A 22,236-nucleotide genomic window follows, 5' to 3' on the forward strand; every position below is an offset into this window, starting at 1 on the left:
CGTCATTGAATCTCTGGCCTTTGTTCAACTATTTGCTTATCCCCCCCCCCCCCCCCACCCTCATCTGTATCCACCAATTGCTTGCCAAGCTTTGTCCCACTCCTCCTATCTTCTAGCTTTCTGCACACCCACCCCCTAACCCAGTCTAAAGCAGAATCCCAACCTGAAACATCACCGATCCATGTTTTCGAGAGGGGGAGGAAAACCCACGCAGGTCACAGGCAGAACATACAAATTCCATACAGACAGCACAAGTAGTCAGGATCGAACCCGGGTGGCCGGCGCTGTAAGCCAGCAACTCTACCGCTGTGCCACCGTGCTGCCCCACAATCAGCTGCACAATTCAAAGTCCGTGTGAAAAACACAGTTCCTCGATATGAATAACCCTATTCAGCATATTCTATGTTTGCGGATGTGCAATTGTGGCCCATCACTATGTCAGGAAACTGGACCCACTTTTCTCCACTACAACCAAAATGTTCCCTTCTCCCATAGATCAGAGGGTCCAGCTTGTTAGCCAGAAATATTTTGTATAAACTAAGTGGAAGATTGTAGAGTTATTTTACATACATTCTGGCCTACAATAGATCACGTCAATCAAAAAGACAGTCTTATCCCGCCCTTAAGACTGCAGTAGCTGTGTTAAATGGCCATTTTTTCATTATCTGTTTCCACTGTCTGCGGAGTACCCCAGTGGAATTGCTCTAAATGTTCACCTGTTATGTAAATTATAAGGAGTTTACCATATTTGCCTGTTACCACCTTCTTGAGGTATTTGCAGCCCCATGCAATATTCCATACTTCATGACAATAGTAGCATCAGGCATGTGTCAATGGGACTTTGGATGTCTGGTGGCTCTCATAGCATGCAACCCTATTCTGTACTTTCCAAGCTACCTGGATGTACCCAGTGGGTGAGAATGCAAAGAACTACATTTTGCCCAAAACATTGAGTTGTTTGTGGTGCTGGTCTCTGAGATGTTACTTGTAACAATTGGAACAGTTAGTGGTAGGCCCTTTTTCTCACTTTCCTCTCCTGGGTCTTGCTCCTTTGCTTATTGAAAGGACTAGAGAGCACTGTCGGGGAACAATGAAAACAGCAATGAACCTGGTGAGCAATGGAGCTTGTACAAGCAGACATAGAGTCACACAGCGTGGAAACAGGCACTTCAGCCCAACTTGCCCACAACGACCAACATGCCCCATCTCCACAAGTCTCACCTGCCTACTTTTGGCCCATATACCTCTAAACCAACGTCTTATGTAACTGCAACATGACCTCCCAACTTCTATACTCAAGGTTCATAAAGAGAGGAATAGAGACCAGAAATAGTTCTAAATATGAACGGAAGTGTGGGGCCCCATGTGCATTGAGGTCGGATGTTAGTGGATGAAACAGTGAAAGCCTACAACAGAACTATAATTTCCTGGGCTTCAATGGCTGCACTTGAGACATGTTGACACCCTCAAATCACATAAATTATGGGGCTCAGCAAATCATAGTGATCTTTTTGAGGCATGTATTTTAAATGCACGGTAAAATATTGACAAGAACCCACCCCAAAAATAACCAATCTTATTATCTTCATTCTAAGGTGCTATTCCAATAAAAGTTGAAAAAGAGAACAACTGGTAAAACATGATTTATTACTTTGGGTAAAAAGTAGGGTATCATACACAAAATATTTTTAAATTACAATATAATCAACTATATTCATCTTTCCTTCTGTGACAAAACTTTACGGACTTTGATTTTAAGACTTGATATTTTATATTTGCTCTATTTGAAAACATTGCACAACCAAATGCTCTTGCATTTTTCACTCAAACTGCTAAGAATTTTCCCTATAGTAATATGTTAGAAATGACTGTTAACAAGTATTGATATAATGAGTGACCAAGACTTGGAGCCAGACTGAATATGGGCGGCAGTGATTTGATCAAGCATGTGTATGTAGATAAACCAGAATGAACACCAGAAAACGAACTACAGATTTTATCGCCACAAGAAGAACAGATGATGATTAAGGTCCTTCTTAATTAATCACAATGGTTGTAACGATGTCCTATTATTAGGCCTCATTAATGAAATGCTGCTATCTTACAATTTAACCACAATCTCAATTGTTTACTGGGCATTGAGGGAATTAATAACATTAGATAAACATGCTAATTTATTAATAAAATTATGTCAAGACAAATATAACAAATACATGTGTGAGAATGACATGTTAATGATTTTCACAAAACCGCATTACCTGAGAAAGCTCTTTCCATTTGACAAAGGCAACACTAACTATTATCAACACATTTCTTTTGATAATAGATTTTATGTGCAAATTTCAAAATATAACAAATGCTAGAGACAAAAATCCCCTGATCTGATGCTCAAATATCAGTGCTCAAGGTGGTGAGATTGTCAACTCCTCTTTTCCAACCATCTCTTTCTTTCTCTATATCTGGTGCGAAGTTCAAAGGTCCGGCATTTTCATTTGAGTGAATGCCCATTGTCTTCTCAGTCATCTTAAACAAAGAAAAACATTTGAATTTTTTAACTAAGAACAGACAAATATTCGTCATTTTATGAAAAACACACCGAAAGATATCCACATCACCTAGCCAGCTTCCTAACTTGGTGAAATAATTTACTGCAACGTTGTCACGTTATTCATGAAGATCACAGCATATTGTTTGTTTCATTTATTTTAATGAGCCTACATTTTCTAGGCTTTGAGTTGATGCTATCCAATTTCTTTTAATATCAGAACTGGAGAAAAAAACTTGTCGTCCAATAGAACACCTTTCACAACCTTGACCTACATTTCAACCAGTGTAAAGGGATAATGAGCGAACACTTGAATCCCAGAGGACTGGGTGGCACAGGGTCTTCAAATAGCTTGCTTTACTTAATTGAAAGAGATTGTCAGCATCGTTGAGTTTTGATGGTAAAAATACTAAAATATACACAAATCCAACAGCATATCTCGGTTTATAGCTATACAATTATCTCAGAGTAACATTGGTATTGCTATCAAATTTAAAGAAACATAACATTTTGATATTAGTCTGGTGTCTTAGACTTGTCACACTTGGAAGTTTTAATTTCGATACTACATATGTTTATACAAATGTTTTATGGATTGTCAATGTGGTTTTAACTTACCATTGATGCATTTGGTTTCACTTTAGGTTTTTCTATCATCATATCTACCACATTCACATCTAGTGAATTAATGCTGTAAGAAATATGACATCCATTATTAATAAATATACAACTTTGAGTTATCCCCTCAAAGTTCTTTATATGCCTGAATCAATTAGAATTATTAATTATTCCTCAATATATATGGATCAGATCAAATTTAAACAATTTAAAATGATCTGGTATGTTCTGGGTGGTAGATGCTACATCATTAATAGTCCATTACAGTCAATGAAATAGAAGATCATAAGAAGAAATAAAAATAAAATAAAATAGAATTCAGAGATCCATTATGAGAATTCTAATTGCATCAATGAGCAATTTTGTAAGATACCTTATACTTGCTCAGCACCTTATGATAAAGAAAATGTAATATGTGTAGCATTATATATGCACCAAGAGATTTAAGACATCTTCATTTAGTTTCACAAGCACTATATAATATTGTGTTGTACAGAGCAAAGAGTGGAATATTCCTCTCTATATGGAAATAATTAATGAGTAGACTTTAATACTGATGGAAACCAGGTCCATTTTGTGCTGTGGGCTACACTACCTAAAGCTAGCAAGAATTTGTTAACAAAGTGATGGCCCAATATAATCCACCAGTACCTGGATATTACCAGCAAAACCAATGGATGTAGGCTAACATCAAGGCTGGAGGCGATGCGGAAAGTTGTTCATGGAATGAGATGGGAATTTGGTGGGTTGGCACCCTACATTAAACTTGTGAAGAACAGAGATCATTCCTGTTCCTCGAGCCCCACAGGAGTATCAAGGTTCATGTTGACGGCTTTCGTTCAACTGGTCTGCTAGAACCATGGTTCTATGCTATGTATATCATAGAACCATGGGTTGCATGGGAACTCTCTGCCACAGAAGGTAGTTGAGGCTAGTTCATTGGCTATATTTAAGAGGGAGTTAGATGTGGCCCTTGTGGCTAAAGGGATCAGGGGGTATGGAGAGAAGGCAGGTACAGGATACTGAGTTGGATGATCAGCCATGATCATATTGAATGGCGGTGCAGGCTCGAATGGCCTACTCCTGCACCTATTTTCTATGTTTCTATGTTTAAGAAGGGGGGTTACCAATGGAAACACAAAGAAACTCTAGCCACACATTAACAAGTCCTATCAAAGATGATGTTTGTCATAATAGCATTGGGGTCAGAGCAGTAAACAGTAGTTAGTGGCACCAATACACTGCCTCTGTATGGTCCCCTTCTGCATCATGAGAATTATTCTTATCTTTACATTATAATTCTTATCACGTAAATTATTACACATAATAATTTTCATCTCATCTCTCCACGAAATGTCATGCAGTATCCTAGAAAATACGGAAGATGGCTTATTCAATGTTACCTTGCTTGATCTGAAGTAATGTATTCAAAATTGAGGCCTGTTGAAGTGTCAAAATTGGTGTTCCAAACTGGATTTGCACTAAAGATGCAGGATTATTTAAAAAAACAAGCAATTAAAATAATTGGATATTTTCTTTACTTCACTTTTTTTATATTAACAATAATAATCAACAACTCCTTCTTTGTTAGTTTACTGTTCTAGTCTTGCACAATGTCTATTGAAGTGATCGTTGACAGGAATTTTGCCTTGACCTCATTTGTTTGAAGTTTCATTTGAAGAATTTACACATTCCAGCTCAGGACAGATGCAGTGGCCTTGAAGGTAATTCATTTTATTTTTTACAAGAATAGGGTGAAAATAAAGAGTAACGTCATGCATTCAATTTAATTTGTAGAGTTTGAGGGGTTATCTGACAGTAATGCTTTACAATTCGAAGTATTTTTAGGTCTGGGGAAACATTTCCTTCTGTAGAGCAAAGAAACATAGCGGGACATCATCATAAAATTAAATCAGAGTCCACGCCGACCCCATACAGTAGTTCCATCCTACACAACGAGGGACAATTTACAGAAGCCAATTAAACTACAAACTGCACATCTTTGGAGTGTGGGAGGAAACCAGAGAAAACCCACACAGTCTTGGGAGAACGCGTAAATTCCTTACAGACAGCACCCAAGGTCAGGATCGCCTTCCATCCCAGTGAGGAATGTGTGAGAGTCACTGTGATGGATGTTTATGTTAAAATGTGTTTTTTGAGTCTGTTGCTTTTTTAAATTGTATGACTGACCTGGCCAGTGAAATTTCACGGCACCAATTGGTGTATGTGACAATAAATGAACCTTACCTTACCTTACCTTATGATCGAACCTGGGTCTATGGCATTGTAAGGCAGAACTCTACCACTGTGCCGCTGTGCTGCCCTGGAAGGGAGAACTGCTTTTGTGCACTTACCTTCATTTGCCAGCCCATATTAAACCTGGCTGTTTGCAGTACATGATTGATATATTTAAAGGGATATGGCCACTCACTGTTCAATTACAGTATAGGAGAATAACCATTGATCAAGGATCAAGGTGGTTGTAATATTCTCAGTGATCTAACTATCTGTCAATGGCAGTCACCTACAGCAGTTCCAGACAAAGCTTCCCAACATCTACACAATGCTAAAAGAATCACAGATCAGATACATAGGACATGTCAGAAGAATATCTGACGACAGAAGACTAAAGCAGCTACTTATTGACAGCTGACCAAGGGAAAACAATTACATTGTGGGCAGAAAAATGGATTTAAAGACTTTCTTAGAACGTTCCTGAAGAGTTTCAACATTAACTACACCACAAGGAACAACAAGGACACCCAGGTCTCGTTGCACTTTCCTTTTTCCTAATCTGACACCATTCAGATAATAATCTGCCTTCTTGTTCTTGCAACCAAAGTGGATAACCTCACATTCATATGTTGATGGAATTTAATACAGAGAAATATGTGGTGTTGCATTTTGTGAAGGCTAACATGGGCAGAACATACACAGTGAATTGAGGAGCTCTGGGGAGCATTGTAGAACAGAGAGATCTATGAGTGCAGGTGCATGGTTCCTTGAAGGTGGAGTCGCAGGTAGATAGGGTGGTCAAAAAGGCGTTTGACACATTGACCTTCTTCAGTCGGTGTATTGAGTATAGAGGTTGGGAGGTCATATTGCAGTTGTATAAAACATTGATGAGGACTCATTTAGTGTATTGTGTTCAGTTCTGGGCACCATGTTATAGAAAATATGTTGTCAAGCTGGAAAGGGTACAGAGAAGATTTACAAGGATGCTAGAATGTCTGAGCTGTAGGGAGAGGTTGAGTAGGCTGGGACTCTATTCCTTGGGGTGCAGGAGGATGAGGGGTAATCTTATTGAGGTGTATAAAATCATGAGAGGAATAGATCTGGTAGGTGTTGAGTCTCTTGCGCAGAGTAGGTGACTTGAGGACCAGAGGGCATAGGTTTAAGGTAAAGGGGAAAATATTTAATAGGAATCTGAGGGGTACCTTTTTCACACAAAGGGTGGTGGGTGCATGGAACAAGCTGCCTGAGGAGGTTGTTGAGGATGGGACTATCCAAACATTTAAGAAAGTTATACAGGTACATGGATAGGACATGTTTGGAGTGATATGGACCAAATGCTGGTAGGTGGGACTAGTGAAGCTGGGACATGTTGGCCGGTGTGGGCAAGTTGGGCTGAAGGGCCTGTTTCCATACTGTATCACCCTATGACTCTATGCCCATAGACTAGATGTCACGGTCCACCTCAGGAACTAGTGATGAACAACAAAAACGGGGTCATTCATCAATATTTATTGTGGTACCAAAGAGCAAACAGCATCCGTGGTTTGTATATCCTATCAGGGCTTCAATGCCATATTTATAGATTTGTTTGCCACTAAAGTTTATAAATTCTACTATTATAACATATAATTACGTGTTTTTTTTAATGAGAATAATATATAAATTTAAATGTTCTTTTTAATTAATAGCTATTTTTCTGCAACTTTGCTTGACTCACCCTTCCATGGTGTATTTATTTGTGCCAGGAACTACAGGTCCACTCTGTAGTGCATCAAAGGAAATCGTTTTAGCTGTGTTCATTGCAGTTGCTGATTTTATTTTTCTTTTGTAACTGCAGGAAGGTGTACACAACATAATTAATATATCATCAGCAGAAAAATGTCAATATGCATATCATAAACAAGTGAGATTGATTTTCCCCACGATATTTCATCCTTTGCTTTATGAGTGTGAAATATGTTATATGGCAATACAATCCTTTCTGAAGAAGGATCACTTTCGCTCCCCAGATGCATCCTGACCTGTTCAGGATTTCCAATACTTTTAAAAAAAAAACAATTTTCCTTCACAGATGCTGTCAGGTCTTCTGAGTTCCTCCAGCATTTTGTTTTTTGCTCATTATCAGTTTTGTTCACTCTGGGGCAAGGAGTATTTGAACCATCAACATAATGCAGAGAAGAATCAAAAGGTTTGTTTTAGCTTTGCATGTGTGGTAGAAAAACATGAGCACTTGAATCTTGATATCTAGTGACTAGGTGGTGGTATGGGAACTTGCTTTATGACACTGAGTGACAGAGGTTTGCAGAACTACGTGGTTTTTTAAATGTAAGTGTGACTGGTGGCTTTGATAGCTACAGGAACTGAGATTCCCTGTAGAATTGTCAAAACTTGATACTAATATTGAAGTCTTTTCAAAATTCAGAGGAAGATCAAAGCAGGTAACGGGTTATTGATAGATTATGTAGGGTGGATCTGTGCTTCCCAGGATACAAGAGGTCTTAAGTAACTCTTTAGTATCGGCCTTCTGTATTGAAAGCAAACCAGCTTCATTTATAAAGAGTTGTGACCTAGGTGAGATATAGATCTAACGAATATCCTCATAACAGTACTCCAATTAGAATTGAGAGATTGTATTTTAAACATTTTTGCAAGGATTTGATGCTTAATCAAATGCTGCTAATTTTGTTCAAAAATCATATTTGAAATGGAATATTTCTGAAAAACAATTATTTTCAAAGATAGACACAAAATGCTGGAGTAACTCAGCGGGACAGGCAGCAGCACTGGAGAGAAGGAATGGATGATGTTTCGGGTCGAGACCCTTCTTCAGACTGAAGACCCTTCTTCGACCCAAAACGCCACCCTTCTTCAGATTGAAGAAGGGACTCGACCAGAAATGTTACACCTTCCTTCTCTTTAGAGATGCTGCCTGTCCTGCTGAGTAACTCAAGCATTTTGTGTCTGTCTTTGGTTTAAACCAGCATCTGCAGTGCCATGCTACAAATAATTATTTTCTCTTCATGGAGTTGTTGGTAAAAATATCCAGGCAGCCATTTGTAAGGAATAAAGGGCTCCAAGGTAATTTCTTACAGGTCCTGGAATCTAAATTTTTTCCTTTCAACCAAATGCGCAGAAACATGAATGTATTCCAGTTAGAACCCCTTCACATCATCCAACCATAATTCTGACTATTATTAACAAATTAATCTCTTTTGTCGATGGTAATATGTTAATAATGACTAATTACCACAAATCCTTCAGCCAGAATCTGTGCCAGCCTATGCGGGATCAGGCTGCAGCCTCAAGGTATATTTCCACAGTGAAGAGCGGGAAAGCTATTAGATGCTGCTTCCTCAATGCTGATTTATTAAGAGGGACACGGACATTGTGCGACATCAGTGTCATTACGGTGACATTATGCTACATACTCCATGTTGCTATTACATTCCATGTATGTTGTTAAATCTTGATGGCAAAACTAAACTTCTCCAGAATAGAATCTTAAGGAGAAGGCAACAAACTCTGCAATGCACCCTCCAATCGAGGATTTAAGGCTTTGATAAAAATTCCAGGTTTTTATTGGACGTTGAAATTCTAACCATTTCCACAGATGATCAAGCAGAAAATAGTTGGACCTGAGATGCAAAAGTGGCTAAGATTCTGAATATAATACTTCCACCATCATTACAAGTGACAGCATTGTTGCAAAAATCAAGGTTCAAGCTTAGGACTTTCCAACCGTAAGGCTCAGCTATTCATTGAGCAGAATCCATGACCAATGAGAAAGACAAATGTAAAACTTATATATGGAACGTTAATTAAGGATTTTTTAAACTGCTTTTCCGCGTGTTGCTGGTATAGATACCTTTTGCGAACACAGAACAGAAGGGTTATCATGATGGCTAACACAATAACGAAACCTGCTACCAATCCGCCAATGATAACAATGAGTAGACTTTCACCATTAATGGGTTTGGTTGTTTCTTTCTGTAACATACAAAATTCAATAAAATGCAGTTTATAAGAAATAGAATTGATATTCATTAATGCGTTTTTTAATCATGTGACACACGTAAAATAATTGGAATGGAATTTTAGACAGCTACAAAAGAAACCATAATTATGATTTTGAATCAGCAGATTTCAATAGACAAGTAAGTTTGGTCACAATTGACTAATGATCAGATTTTCTGCTCTCCCACACAATTGTATAATCTCTTGATGGATACTGCTATTTCCCAGTATTTTCCTTGATGAGGGCAGTGAAAATAAAACAACTCACCATTCTCTGTAGAAACCAAAAACATCTAATGGCACAACCAGTCTGAACTAAACCAGGGGATGGATCAATGCAAGGCGAGGGTTTTGTCAAACATAATCCTCCCTATTGAGATCATGCTCCATCGTCAACAGTGTTAACATTTTTCCTCAATCTGGTGAGAGTATGGAAGACATGCCCTTCCCCCCTCTTTGCACCCGACCCCCTCTCCTCCCCCTCTTTCCGCCCCTCTCCCCCCTAACGTTCCTCTCAATCTTTCTCCCCAATCAAATCAAGAGAAACTGTTAGTACAGAATGAACACGAGAAAAAGATAAAAGGAAACGGGGAGAGAGAACAGTTTTCAGAAAAGCAGAAAAAAATGTCCAACAGATGTTGTTTGTCCATTGAAAAAAAGAAGTGTTTTTTTTTAAACTTTCAGCAGCAACAGAAAGATGACATAAAAGATGAACAGAAAGAAAATTGAACATTCATTGTGCAACCAGATTGATTTTCTGTTCCAGAGAAGGTAATAGAAAGAAAATGTTCTGTGCAATAGTCAGACAACCTGCATCTACCAGTGTTTTTCTTCACTTAAAATAAACTCAAATCTGGTTTCTTCCATTTTATTGGTTCCCAGTAGTTTAATACTCAGACATAGAAACATAGAAAATAGAAACATAGAAAATAGGTGCAGGAGGAGGCCAATCGACCCTTTGAACCAGCACCGCCATTCATTGTGATCATGGCTGATCGTCCCCTATCAATAACCCGTGCCTGCCTTCTCCCCATATCCCTTGACTCCACTAGCTCCTAGAGCTCTATCTAACTCTCTCTTAAATCCATCCAGTGACTTGGCCTCCACTGCCCTCTGTGGCATGGAATTCCATAAATTCACAACTGGGTGAAAATGTTTTTTCTCACCTCATACAACTTTTACAATCTGTCCAATTTTTACAGCAGTGCTTCTTGACATATAAAGGTTAGCCTTTATCTAGATTCCAAACTTTTTGTGTACTTACAATATTCAGAAGACCAAACTCTATCAATTCATTTACAGACTCTGGATCATGTTGGAGAATGCTGAAAAGGAGAAAATCACAATCAGAGCGATCAAATTTGACATTCAACTCGGTGGTACGAAACAGTAATCTCAAATATAATTTGAGCTGTGAAAATTATTCTGGCATAATTGAAATTGAGACATAGATTCACAGAAATGTATTACACAAAGAAGGCTTTTCAGTTTATCCAATTCATGCTGCCTAAAAAGGTGATTTTTAAAAATCAAATGATGGTGTTATAGGAGGTAAAAAATGGGTTTGTGGATTTAGATCCCAGATGAACATGATGGAATAGGCTCAAAGGATTATTCGAAGATTCAATCATACTTTATTGTCACATGTACACAGGTACAGTGAAACACTTTGTTTTGCATACAACCCAGTAAAATTGTATAGTAGACTTCATCCAGGCAGTACACAAGTGTCGCCACGTTTGGCACTGACAAAGTTACAGACTCAAATGACTAAATTATCTATTCCAGCTTCTATATTCCCAGTTGTTTACCGCAGCCACATAGTTAATACAATTTAAATAAACAATTTAATAAATCTGTTGTGATGTTAAAGAGACATTTTTCAAAAAGCATTAGGGTGACAAAATTAAGCAACGTATTGAAAATATCACACAGCAGGATATCACTGTCACAGATTACATTAAGTAAATATCTGCTTGCTTGGCAAATTCACGGATTTGCTATTCGAAGGATCACCATTATTTCTTTGAACAGTCAAGCTAACATTCTTTTCTAAAATGACATGACTGAAAACAAATTAACTGTTCATTTATTCATTTGCTGTTTGTACAGTGTGCAAAACAGCTGCTGCACTAATACATGTCACAGAGACAACATTGGATGTAGAGTGCCTTGGGACATACTTATGTGGGAAGCCACTGTGTGTCACTGTAAGTGAGTGCCCTCTCTACTCAATGTGTAGAAAGGAATTGCAGATGCTGGTTTAAACCGAAGATAGACACAAAATGCTGGAGTAACTCAGCGGGACAGGCAGCATCTCTGGAGAGGGAATGGGTGACATTTCGGGTCGAGACCCTTCTTCAGACAAAGGGTCTCGACCAGAAATGTCACCCATTCCTTCAACATCTCAGGAGACAAGGAATAGGTGATGTTTCAGGTCGAGACCCTCCGTCTGAAGAAGGGTCTCAACCCAAAACGTCACCCATTCCTTCTCTCCAGAGATGCTGCCTGTCTCGCTGAGTTACTCCAGCATTTTGTGTATACCCTCTTTACTCAGTTAGTTTTCTCACCAATTCACCTACATTAAAATCAGCATAATCCATGCAAATGATTGACAAATTTCAAATGCAAATTATAGAAGCCCAAATCAAGCTCCTGCAATCTCTTGCATTAGTTTTTATAAACATACAGCTAGAAGCTGTACCAATAAATTGACCATGCCCTGGAATAAATCAATCACCATTGGAAATTTCTGCAAATTTTGATTTGGTTGGTCAAAACCAACCAAAAAGATTTGGTTTTGTCATTTTGTACTATTATAATGTGTGTTTGGTTTTACGTATATAAATATATATAAATTCGTACATGCAGCAGCATAACAGAAAATATAATTCTCACTTGCAGCAGCATAACAGAAAATGTGTATGTATGCATATATATATACAAGAAATAAACATTTTCTGTTATGCTGCTGCAATAATTTAATTGTTCTATCTGGGACATGTATGACTATAAAACACTCTTGATTTTTATTACTGCTCTCATTTCATTGTGGCTAGTATTCAAGTGAGTCACTTTGCTCTACACTGTGGAGCAAGATCACCTGCTGCATAAACCTGAAGAAGTTGCACTCAGCACTTAAATCTTTAACAGTTGTGCTCTTCACACATACCACCTGTGAAAGAAACTCAAAGGATCAAAATGTCCTACTCCTACTCATATTTCTTATTTCTTGGAATCAAAGTTATGAATTTGCTGGCTAAATCTACCTTTCCATTGTACTAAAACAGCACATAACTGGTACAATGGAAGCTAGTGTTCTGCAATAGTGTCTTCTGCAAACTCCCAATTTCCAATAACTTTGAACTTTAATGTCTCCTCAGAAACATTTGCATTTCACAATTCTTACAAGGAAAATGTTCTATTCTTTCGCAATCGGGACAGCAGATTGTGATGGTGTTATACAGCACGGAAACAGGCCCTTCGGCCCAACTCACCCTATGCCGACCGACTTGCCAAAACTAAGCTAGTCCCACCTACCTTTCCTATCCACGTACCTGTCCAAGTGTTTTTTAAATGTCATAATTGTACCTCTTCTTCCACTTCTTCTGACAGCCTGTTCCATGTACACCTTGAAAAACTACAGCCCTGCTTTGATTGCACTGATTGGAATGTGTTCAGGGAAGCAACCACAAGCCTTAATGAATATACAGACAGTGTGACATCATATGACAGCTTTTGTGAGGACAGTTGCATTCCCACTAGGACCTGGATCAGGTTCAACAATGGCAAGCCCTGGTTTACAGCAGAACTCAGACAGCTCCGCCTGTCTAAAGATGAGGCCGACAGGAGCGGGGATGCAGACCTCTACAGGCAGGCCAAGTACAAACTGAGAAGATGAATCAGAGCTGCCAAGGAACGGTACACTGAGAAGTTGAGGTACAAGTTCTCAGCTAATGACTCTTCTTCAGTGTGGAAGGGCTTGCAAGAAATCACCAGCTACAAAAAGAAAATCCTCCGCTCCTTGGACAATCGTCAGTTGACCAATGACCTGAACGAGTTCTACTGCAGGTTCAATAGACAGAAACATAACTCCGGTGCCCCCTCCTTCCCTCCCCCACCCACTCCTCCCTAATCACCACTTCACACCCACTTCCAGCCTGACTCCAGTCTGCAAAGACTGGGCCCTTGTCCACTACCCACCCACTCCTTGCTGTCCAACATCAGTCTAGCCACTTCTCCATCACTAACAATAGCCCAGGACAACAAATACAATACAAATTGCCTTTATTATCATTCAAACAGACAGAGGTTTGAACAAAATGTTGTTCCTGCAGTCATAACAATAAAATAAACATAACACATAATTAGTACAGTTTCATACAAACATCCATCACAGTGAATCTCCAAACACCTTCCCACTGTGATGGAAGGCAAAAGTCTTATCTCTTCCCTGTTCTTTATTCTTCTCCTGCATCGAGGCGATCGAGGCTCCTGCTGTTAAAGCCCCCGGCGGGCGTTGGTCAGTCCTGCGGCCGATTAAGCCGCACCGGGCGATGTAAGGCCCTGTGACGGGCCGTTTCAAACCCCCCGATTCGGGGCTGGCGAAGTTGCCATTGTGGGAGCTCTCGGAAATCGGTCTCCCACCAGGGACCTGCGAGCTCCCAATTTTACCGTCCACAGGGCCTGCGGCCGAGGCCTCCGAGGCTCCGCAGTCGGGTAGCCGCCGCCTCGCCACCACAGCCTCCGCGCCAGCCAGTGAGGCCTCCGAGGCTCCACGATGTTAGGCCCCAGCAAACGGAGACACGACAAGGTTAAGGTCGCGTCTCCGTTCAAGGAAGAGATAAAAACGTTTAAAGTTTCCCTCCCCCCCTCCCCAACATATACACAACTAAAAAATAAACCTTTGCAATTGTAAAGAAGGAACATCAGCGACTCTACTTCCTGAGAAGATTATGGAGATTTGGCATGCAGAAGAGGATTCTCCTGAACTTCTACAGGTGCACTGTAGAATTCTGACTGGTTGCATCATGGCCTGGTTCGGTAACTTGAACGTCCAGGAGCAAAATAGACTACAAAATGTTGTGACCACTGTCCAGTCCATCACCAGCTTTGACCTCCCCACTGTCGAAGGGATCTATTGTAGTTGCTGCCTCAAAAAGGCAGCCAAAATCATCAAGGACCCCACCATCCTGACCACACACTTATCTCACCACTGCCATCAGGAAGAAGGTACAGGAGCTTGAAGACTGTAACATCCAGGTTCAGGAACAGCTGCTTCCCCACAGCCATCAGGCTATTAATCACAATGAATAAGCTATGAGCTCTGAACTGCAAAATACTATATTATTATTTGTTATTTGCACTATATTTGTTATTTATTGAACTTTTTCTTTTTTTTCCCCGTTATATACAATGTTTACATATTTACATATTCTGTTGTGCTGCAGCAAGTAAGAATTTCATTGTCCCGTCTGGGACATATGACAATAAAACACTCTTGACTCTTGACTTGACTTGTGTTGGCTATCACAAACCCCCTGCTGGACCCCCTGCATTTTGCAGTCATTTAAGTTCCTTGGAATCATCATCCCCAGGGACCTTAAATGGGAGGCCACCATTGACTCCACTGTCAAAAAGGCCCAACAGAGGATGTACCTCCTACGGCAACTGAGAAAACACAATCTGCCACAGGCAATGATGGTCCAGTTTTATATTGCTGTCATATAGTCTGTCCTCACCTTCTCCATCATGTTCTGGTTTGGCTCAAGCATGACATCCAGAGGCTGCAGCGCATCATTCGATCTATATACATCCTCTGTTGTGCCTTTTTTACTGTGGAGTCGATGGTATTCCCCCATTTAAGGTCCTTGGAGATGATGGTTCCCAGGAACTTAAAATACTGCACAGATGTGACTGTGATGTTGTTGATGGTGAGTGGGGTGAGGGGAGGGGGAGCTCTCCTAAAGTCTACTCTCAATTCCACTATCTTAAGAGCATTGAGCTGCAGGTTGTTGCGATGGCACCAGGACACCAGCTGTGTCACTTCCTGTCTGTTGGCAGATTCCTCCCCATCCTGGATCAGTCCAATCAGGGTTGTGTCGTCAGCAAACTTGAGAAGCTTGACAGAGGAGTCTGGGGAGGTGCAATTGTTGGTGTAGAGAGAGAGTAAAGAAGAGGGGAGAGTACGCAGTCTTGCAGAGCTCCTATGCTGAGGGTTTGCGGGTCTGAGATGTGCTTTCCCAGCCCCACATGCTGCTTCCTGTCTGTCTACACCCTTTCTAGTATATTGACATATTTTCTATAGCAGGGCAACCAGTATTAAACAGTACTCCAAATGTAGCCTTACCAATATCTTGTAAGGTGTAACATGACATCCCAATTAATGTACTCAAGGGCAGGGTGGCAACTGCCTTCTTCATCTACCTGTCCACCTGTGTTACCACTTTCATGGAACTATGTACCTTCACCCCAGGGTCCCTCTGTTCTATGACACCTCTACTATTTACTGTCCTGTCTTGGCCATGCAAATAGATCCTAATCATTGGCGAATGGATAGGTTAGTGGTAGAATCCAGGGAGAGAAGGAAATAGGTGAAGAATAAAATGAGATTATTATAAAAAAGATGTTCAATGGTTAGCTTGGTCTTGGTGGACTGAAGGGTCTGTGATCGTACAGTGGAGATTGATGCTGTGTAAATGTATATGACAAATTATGAAGTAATCTACAGTTCTATAATCACATTTTGCTACCAGAATAGTCCTAAATCAGAGTATGAGCTTGACTACATCTTGTGCTTTTACACAGATGTTTTTTGAAGGCATATACAACATAAATGATAGACATAAGACATACCCGTTAAGGTTGTTGGGTGCTATAGCTGTTCCGTTGTCATATATGAAGTAAACCTCCATAATGGATCTGGCTACATTTCTAAGAGAGAAACATTGATAAGTTCATTTTGACAATCTCAGCCCTCCTTAAAAACACAATGGATCTGCATTTGCTGGCTGAAGCAGCGTTTGGTTGTTTAAATGTTAGAAATCCAGAGATTTCCATATCCATGCTGTAAAATGTCTTTGATTTACTGACAGGTTCAGCAGGCCAAATCTGTCACTTTGCTTCACGGCTGAACTCCCTGCAGAGTCCAGAGATGAAGGCAGAGATTCCTCAGCATTACACTGGGAAATCACTTTTAAGATCATTTACCAGGTGAAACAGGATGATTTAGGATTAAAGATGGCAGAGGCAAAGGGAAAGGGGAACATTATTTACCTTTACTTTAATGCTTTAATTATCTATAAGTGGTTCATATGTTTCTAGTTTCTTTTTTTATTTCAACAATAATAATAATAATTATTATTATTATAATGTTTTTTTTTATTTTCTGCTTCATTTTTAATAGCTCTTAAATGTTTCTCATTGTCAGATTGAGGTTGGCCCATTGTACCACAACCATTTAAGTACAGATGAGTGGAGACCACAAGCATATTTAATCCATCAATTAATTGGGTATTTTTAAAGCGGAGATTGATAGGTTCTTGATTAGTAAAGGGTGTTAAAGATTATGGAAAGAAGGCAGGAAAATGGGGTTGAGAGGGGGAAATAGGTCAGCAATGATCGAATGGCAGAGCAGACTCAATGAGCCGGATGGCCTAATACTGCTTCTGGCTTTTGGTCCATGACGTGAAGTGATTTAAATTACGTTCTTAGCACATCAACTTGATTGCAATGATGCATTTCACACTGTTTGCGATGTTTATTTTGAAAATGCATTGTAAATTAAACATTACACAATCCAAAATCTCAAATAACTTGCATCACATATCTGCACAGATATGTGTTGCTTTTGAGGTATTCATTGAAAGGGTTAAATTAAAATTAAACTGTCTGGTTGTTGTTGTTTTAACTTATCTCCATCTTAATACATTAATTACTACTGTATATATCTGCATTGCTTCCATCAAGTAGTATAGGAAGATTAATGTCTAACCTGGTTAATGATTGAACGCGTCCATTGCCAACACCCGTTATGCTTACCACACGTGGATCTGACCGTGTAGCTTTGCGAAGAATACTGTAAAAATGATTTAAAATATACTTAAACAACCATAAGCAAAAAGTATAATACATTACAGATGCAGTGTAACAAGTAAGTCAGTTTGGGAACTTACAAGGCTATTTTATTCAAATCTCTTTGAACTTCCTCAGTTGTCACCTGAAATTCTAATCGTGCCTTGAAAGTCTCGTCCACTGTAATTAACTGTAAAAGAAGTGTTAAAACATGCATTATAACTGTATTGCCAATGATGATAATTTCTTCTTCTTTTGTATCATCTTCCATTCTTATACTGCACTGATGCTGTCTTTTGCAGGTCAGTCTACACTCACTGTCTTCATATCGAACAAGGAATAAAACTAATGGCAATGGGAAATGCAAATATTCTTCTCAATTTTCTTCCTCCTTCCCACAGAAGAGAATACTGTCCAAATATTATGATTGAGTCATCCTCAAGAAGATCAGGGCAGCACGGTGGCGCGGTGGTAGAGTTGCTGCCTTACAGCGCTTACAGCGGCAGAGACCCGGGTTCGATGCTGGCTACGGGTGCTTGTCTGTACGGAGTTTGTACAGTCTCCCAGTGACCTGCGTGGGTTTTCTCCGGCAACTTTAGTTTTCTCCCACACTCCAAAGATGTACGGTTTGGTAGGTTAATTGGCATGGTATAAATGTAAAAATTGTCCCTACTGTAGAATGAGCGGGAATCGTTGGTCGGTGTGGACTTGGTGGGCTGAAGGGCTTGTTTCCACGCTGTATCTCTGAAAGTAAAAACTAAAAGTCCAGAACGGGAAAATAAAATACTCCTTTGCAAGGGGCAAGATGAAAATTTACATCCTTTCCTCTGGATTAGAGCCAGAACTGTAATACTCTCCAGAGCTTGTCAAACATCACCATCAGCAACACCACCTAAGCACAAACCACGACGAGCAAACCTAAACTTTCCTTGATCACATCTTGTGTTGTTTAAAGCAGAACATCAACACTATTTACATCCACCACTGGAAAACTGTTTTTAGTGATGAATAACAGAGTTTAATCTGGGGCATGAGGGGAACATAAGTACTTAGAAATTGTTATAGCACCAAAGAGGCTTCCAGAGCAAGGTCAACAATTTTACCCTGGGATCTTCTTAAAGTGTATCATTAGGTGCACTTATCATTGTGCATTTATTGAACCTTGTGACGATCTTACTTCTGTAACAGTGACCATGGGAAGAGACACACTCGAGTCTGAAGGGACAGATGTCATTGCATTGTTCAACAGGGAGTGCCGCACTATCACCAGTGATGGTGCCTGGCCTGATGTGCTCTCCCAAATGAGTGGACTGTGATTACCTTGGCTACTCTCATGAGGAAGCATGTTGTACATGGAGTCGATCGGGGTGGGGGGCTGGTACGCATGACGGACTTCGGTCCTTCCAGGGTCCAATCACAGCAGTAAATAGTCTGGATTTCTCGCAGAAACTTTGTTTAGCAGTTTCTCAAAGCACTAGGTCTAGAAAACTCAGTTATAATACAATGCAACAAGGCCTGGGAAAACTTCAGAAGCCTAAAAAAGAGCAATTAGAGATGGCTCAGGTGCCCATGCAGGTGGAAATAAAAAGGCTTTGAATTTGGCAGTTTGGCATTTGTATGCCTTTTACTATTGTTTTATTATTGTCACATGTACTAAGATACAGTGAAGAACTTTGTTTTGTTTGCTATACAGGCAAATCATACCAAACATGAGCTCATCAGGTAGTGCAAAAGGGAAAATATACAGAGAGCAGAATATAATGTTAGAACGAAAGAGATAGTGCAGATTAAAAAAAAGTGCAAGGGCCACGAGGAAGTAGATTGGAAGATTGGGAATTCATCCTAAGCATATGAGAGGTCTGTTCACGAGTCTGATAACAGCGGGGAAGCCGCTGCTCTTGAATTTGGTAGTAATTGCTTTTAAGCTTTTGAATCTTCTGCTCATCGGGAGAGGTGAATGACTGAGGAGTGAGTGGTCTTTGATTACTTTGCCTGCTTTCCCAAGGCAGTGTGATGTGTAGATGGAGTTGATGGGAGTGGGAGACTGGTTTGTGTGATGGACTGGGCTGTGTTCACAACTATTTACAATTTCTTGTGGTCTTGGGCAAAGCAATTACCATACCAAGCAGTGATGCATCAAAATTTGGTGCATCTGTACAAATTGATAAGAAAAGCCAATTTTCCTTTGCCTTGTTTACATAATAAGACTCTGAAATTTTGCTTGATATCTGTATAGACTGTTTCTGTATTGAATGATATTAGATAAAGGGTGTTTTAATTCTGTATGGAAAGGAACCTGTGTATCCTCCTTGTAACCTTCTCCTGGCAGAGCTAAAAGAGGATGCCCACTGCCCAAGAGACACTACTTTGTTTGTAAAGGTATGCTTTGACTTTTGAAGAGAAACAAACCAATACATATCAATGAGCCGTATAATAGGAATACATTTTTTGGAAGTTAGGAGGCAGAATATGAGATCATCCAAAAAGTGATAAAGGGTGAAAATTCAAACAGTGGCATCAGATTGATGCATAACTCCCATTATACATTCCTTCATTCCCAGCTTCAACCCCATTACAAAGCGGAAAGTGAAAAGCAAGACAATCAATTCTGAAATATCTATGTTGTGTGAGAATCAGCCCATCATCATCACACTTCATAAACTAGAACTGATAGGAAAGAGATTCATCAAGTTGCTGCATCATATTACATTATGTTTTATCTGTCTATACCAAACTGAGCAACACTTTCCATTAATTCATCAGTGAGAGCATATATTGATATGAAGAAACACATAGCAAAATGAATCATCTTAACAATACTTACATCTAAGTAATTTGTTGCATCTAAGCTGGGATCTCCTTTATCCTTTGCTTTTATGGTTACATTATATTGACCCTTTAATGTTTTGTCCAGTGAGGATTTAATTCTAGAAAACAACAGTAAATTATTCTGAATGTTTACTTCAGGTAAAAGCATTGAACAGCAGAAAGAAGGCTCATGTCCCTGACCTCTGTATACAAGGGCCCATTCCTGGACAAAGCAATTTAATTTGCTCTCAGAAAGAAATTTAGGTTTACTCCAAAGGAAAATAAAATCAAGGCTCCAGGGACAGAGCATGGGAGTGGGACTAATTAAATATCTCTCTGGAAGAGGTAACAGAGTGGCAATGGACCAATTGGTCTCTTTTCATACAATATCTTTCCATAGAGACAGCAATGGTGCCAGAGACAAAAAATAAATACATTTCAAGAAATACATTTCAAAGCCCTTGTGAATTTATGAGCCTGTGGGTCATAAACAAATCAAACCTAAAGAAGTAATTAAGAAGATATTTGTTTTACGTCCGTAACCCTCATTTAACACCCGGAGATAAGAATATTTGTCACCACATTTGACACATCCAAATCAATATAAAATTGACCACTTCTAGCTACAGTTAATACTACCCATCAGAAAAGCATTGTGATCAAAGATAGGCTGAATGCAAGGAGCTGGGGATGTCTGGCCACCTTTATTGGGGTTCAAAGTGTCAGGATCAAGAGCAGAAAATCTAGAGTGGACTGGTTCATATCAGGAAGATGGCCTGTACTCGCTCGAACATTTCTCGATGATTGCTGTTGCATTACTACAGTTTAGCATAGTTTTGCAGGTTGGGATGCTTTTCCAGACATTCAAAGAAGCCTGAAGAAGGGTCTCGACCCGAAACGTCACCCATTCCTTCTCTCCAGAGATGCTGCCTGTCCCGCTGAGTTATTCCAGTATTTTGTGTCTATCTTTATCATTAGGTATAGTTGCTGTAAAGTAACTCAGTAAAAAAATTCAAACATTACCTGATAATTACACTGTGCTGGAGTAATTTAACGGTTCAGGCAGCATCCCTGGAGATCATGGATAGATGACATTTTTGGTTGGGACCCTTCTTCAGACTTGTCTGAGTGTCTGAAAAAGCATGCAAACCTGAAACGTCACCTATCCATGATCTCAAGGGATGCTGCCTGACCCACTGAGTTACTGCAGCACTTAGTGTCTCTTTTAATATAAATCAGCCTCTGCAGATCCTTGTTTCTACATTACCTGATAGTTGCTGTGTATTCATCACCAATGAGGGTCGCTCTCGATGCTTCAAATACATCTGGCAATACAATGCTTGGTCGGCCATCCGAATAAATGAATAGAACGTGGGTTACAACAAAATTAATTTCGCCATTTTTTCCAGTATCATTGTCAGCTGCCTGTCAAGAGAAACTTTGAATTAATTAGCAGCTAATTTATAACCCAAATTAATTTTAATGCCAGCTCCAGTGGCCTTTCAATGTTGTACCAGCATTAGGTTCACATTTATGCATCAGCTATAAACATCACAAAATTGGCTCGATGTAGAATGGTGTAAGTAAATGGTTGCCTTTTAGATTTTAGAGTGGTGTGCCACAGTGATTGGTGCTGGGTCATTTATTATTTGTCATATATATCGATTAAATCAATTTGAAGTAAATCAAAAGCTGCTGCAAGTAAGAATTTCTTTGTCCTGTTGTTGGTACATATGACAATTAAACACTCTTGGCTCTCGACCCTTAAATTAGGAATTGGAATGCAATGCATGATAAATTAATGATCACAGATTCAACACCTCCGCACAGTCCACATTAACCAACCCGATCTCCCAGTGGCTCAGCACTTCAACTCCCCCTCCCATTCCATATCTGACCTTTCTGTCCTGGGCCTCCTCCATGGTCAGAGTGAGTCCCACCGC

The 22,236-nt window shown here is 39.7% G+C and overlaps 1 protein-coding gene across 1 annotated transcript in view; it reads right to left on the minus strand.

Annotated features, from left to right (window-relative positions):
• Positions 1-1,633: 1,633 nt before the first annotated feature.
• Positions 1,634-22,236, minus strand: part of cdhr2 (cadherin related family member 2) — a 47,549-nt gene continuing 26,946 nt past the window's right edge. The window contains exons 6-16 of the mRNA XM_033030083.1: positions 21,561-21,718; positions 20,310-20,412; positions 17,587-17,675; positions 17,406-17,489; positions 16,268-16,345; positions 10,677-10,737; positions 9,264-9,385; positions 7,116-7,229; positions 4,567-4,644; positions 3,164-3,236; positions 1,634-2,523 (exon numbers count right to left, since the gene is read on the minus strand). Of these exons, the coding sequence (XP_032885974.1) occupies positions 2,389-2,523; positions 3,164-3,236; positions 4,567-4,644; positions 7,116-7,229; positions 9,264-9,385; positions 10,677-10,737; positions 16,268-16,345; positions 17,406-17,489; positions 17,587-17,675; positions 20,310-20,412; positions 21,561-21,718 (1,095 nt within the window). The 3' untranslated portion in view covers positions 1,634-2,388. The remainder of the gene's footprint in view (positions 2,524-3,163; positions 3,237-4,566; positions 4,645-7,115; positions 7,230-9,263; positions 9,386-10,676; positions 10,738-16,267; positions 16,346-17,405; positions 17,490-17,586; positions 17,676-20,309; positions 20,413-21,560; positions 21,719-22,236) is intronic.

This window comes from Amblyraja radiata, chromosome 11, assembly GCF_010909765.2.
Source record: "Amblyraja radiata isolate CabotCenter1 chromosome 11, sAmbRad1.1.pri, whole genome shotgun sequence".
NCBI classification, from domain to species: Eukaryota; Metazoa; Chordata; class Chondrichthyes; order Rajiformes; family Rajidae; genus Amblyraja; species Amblyraja radiata.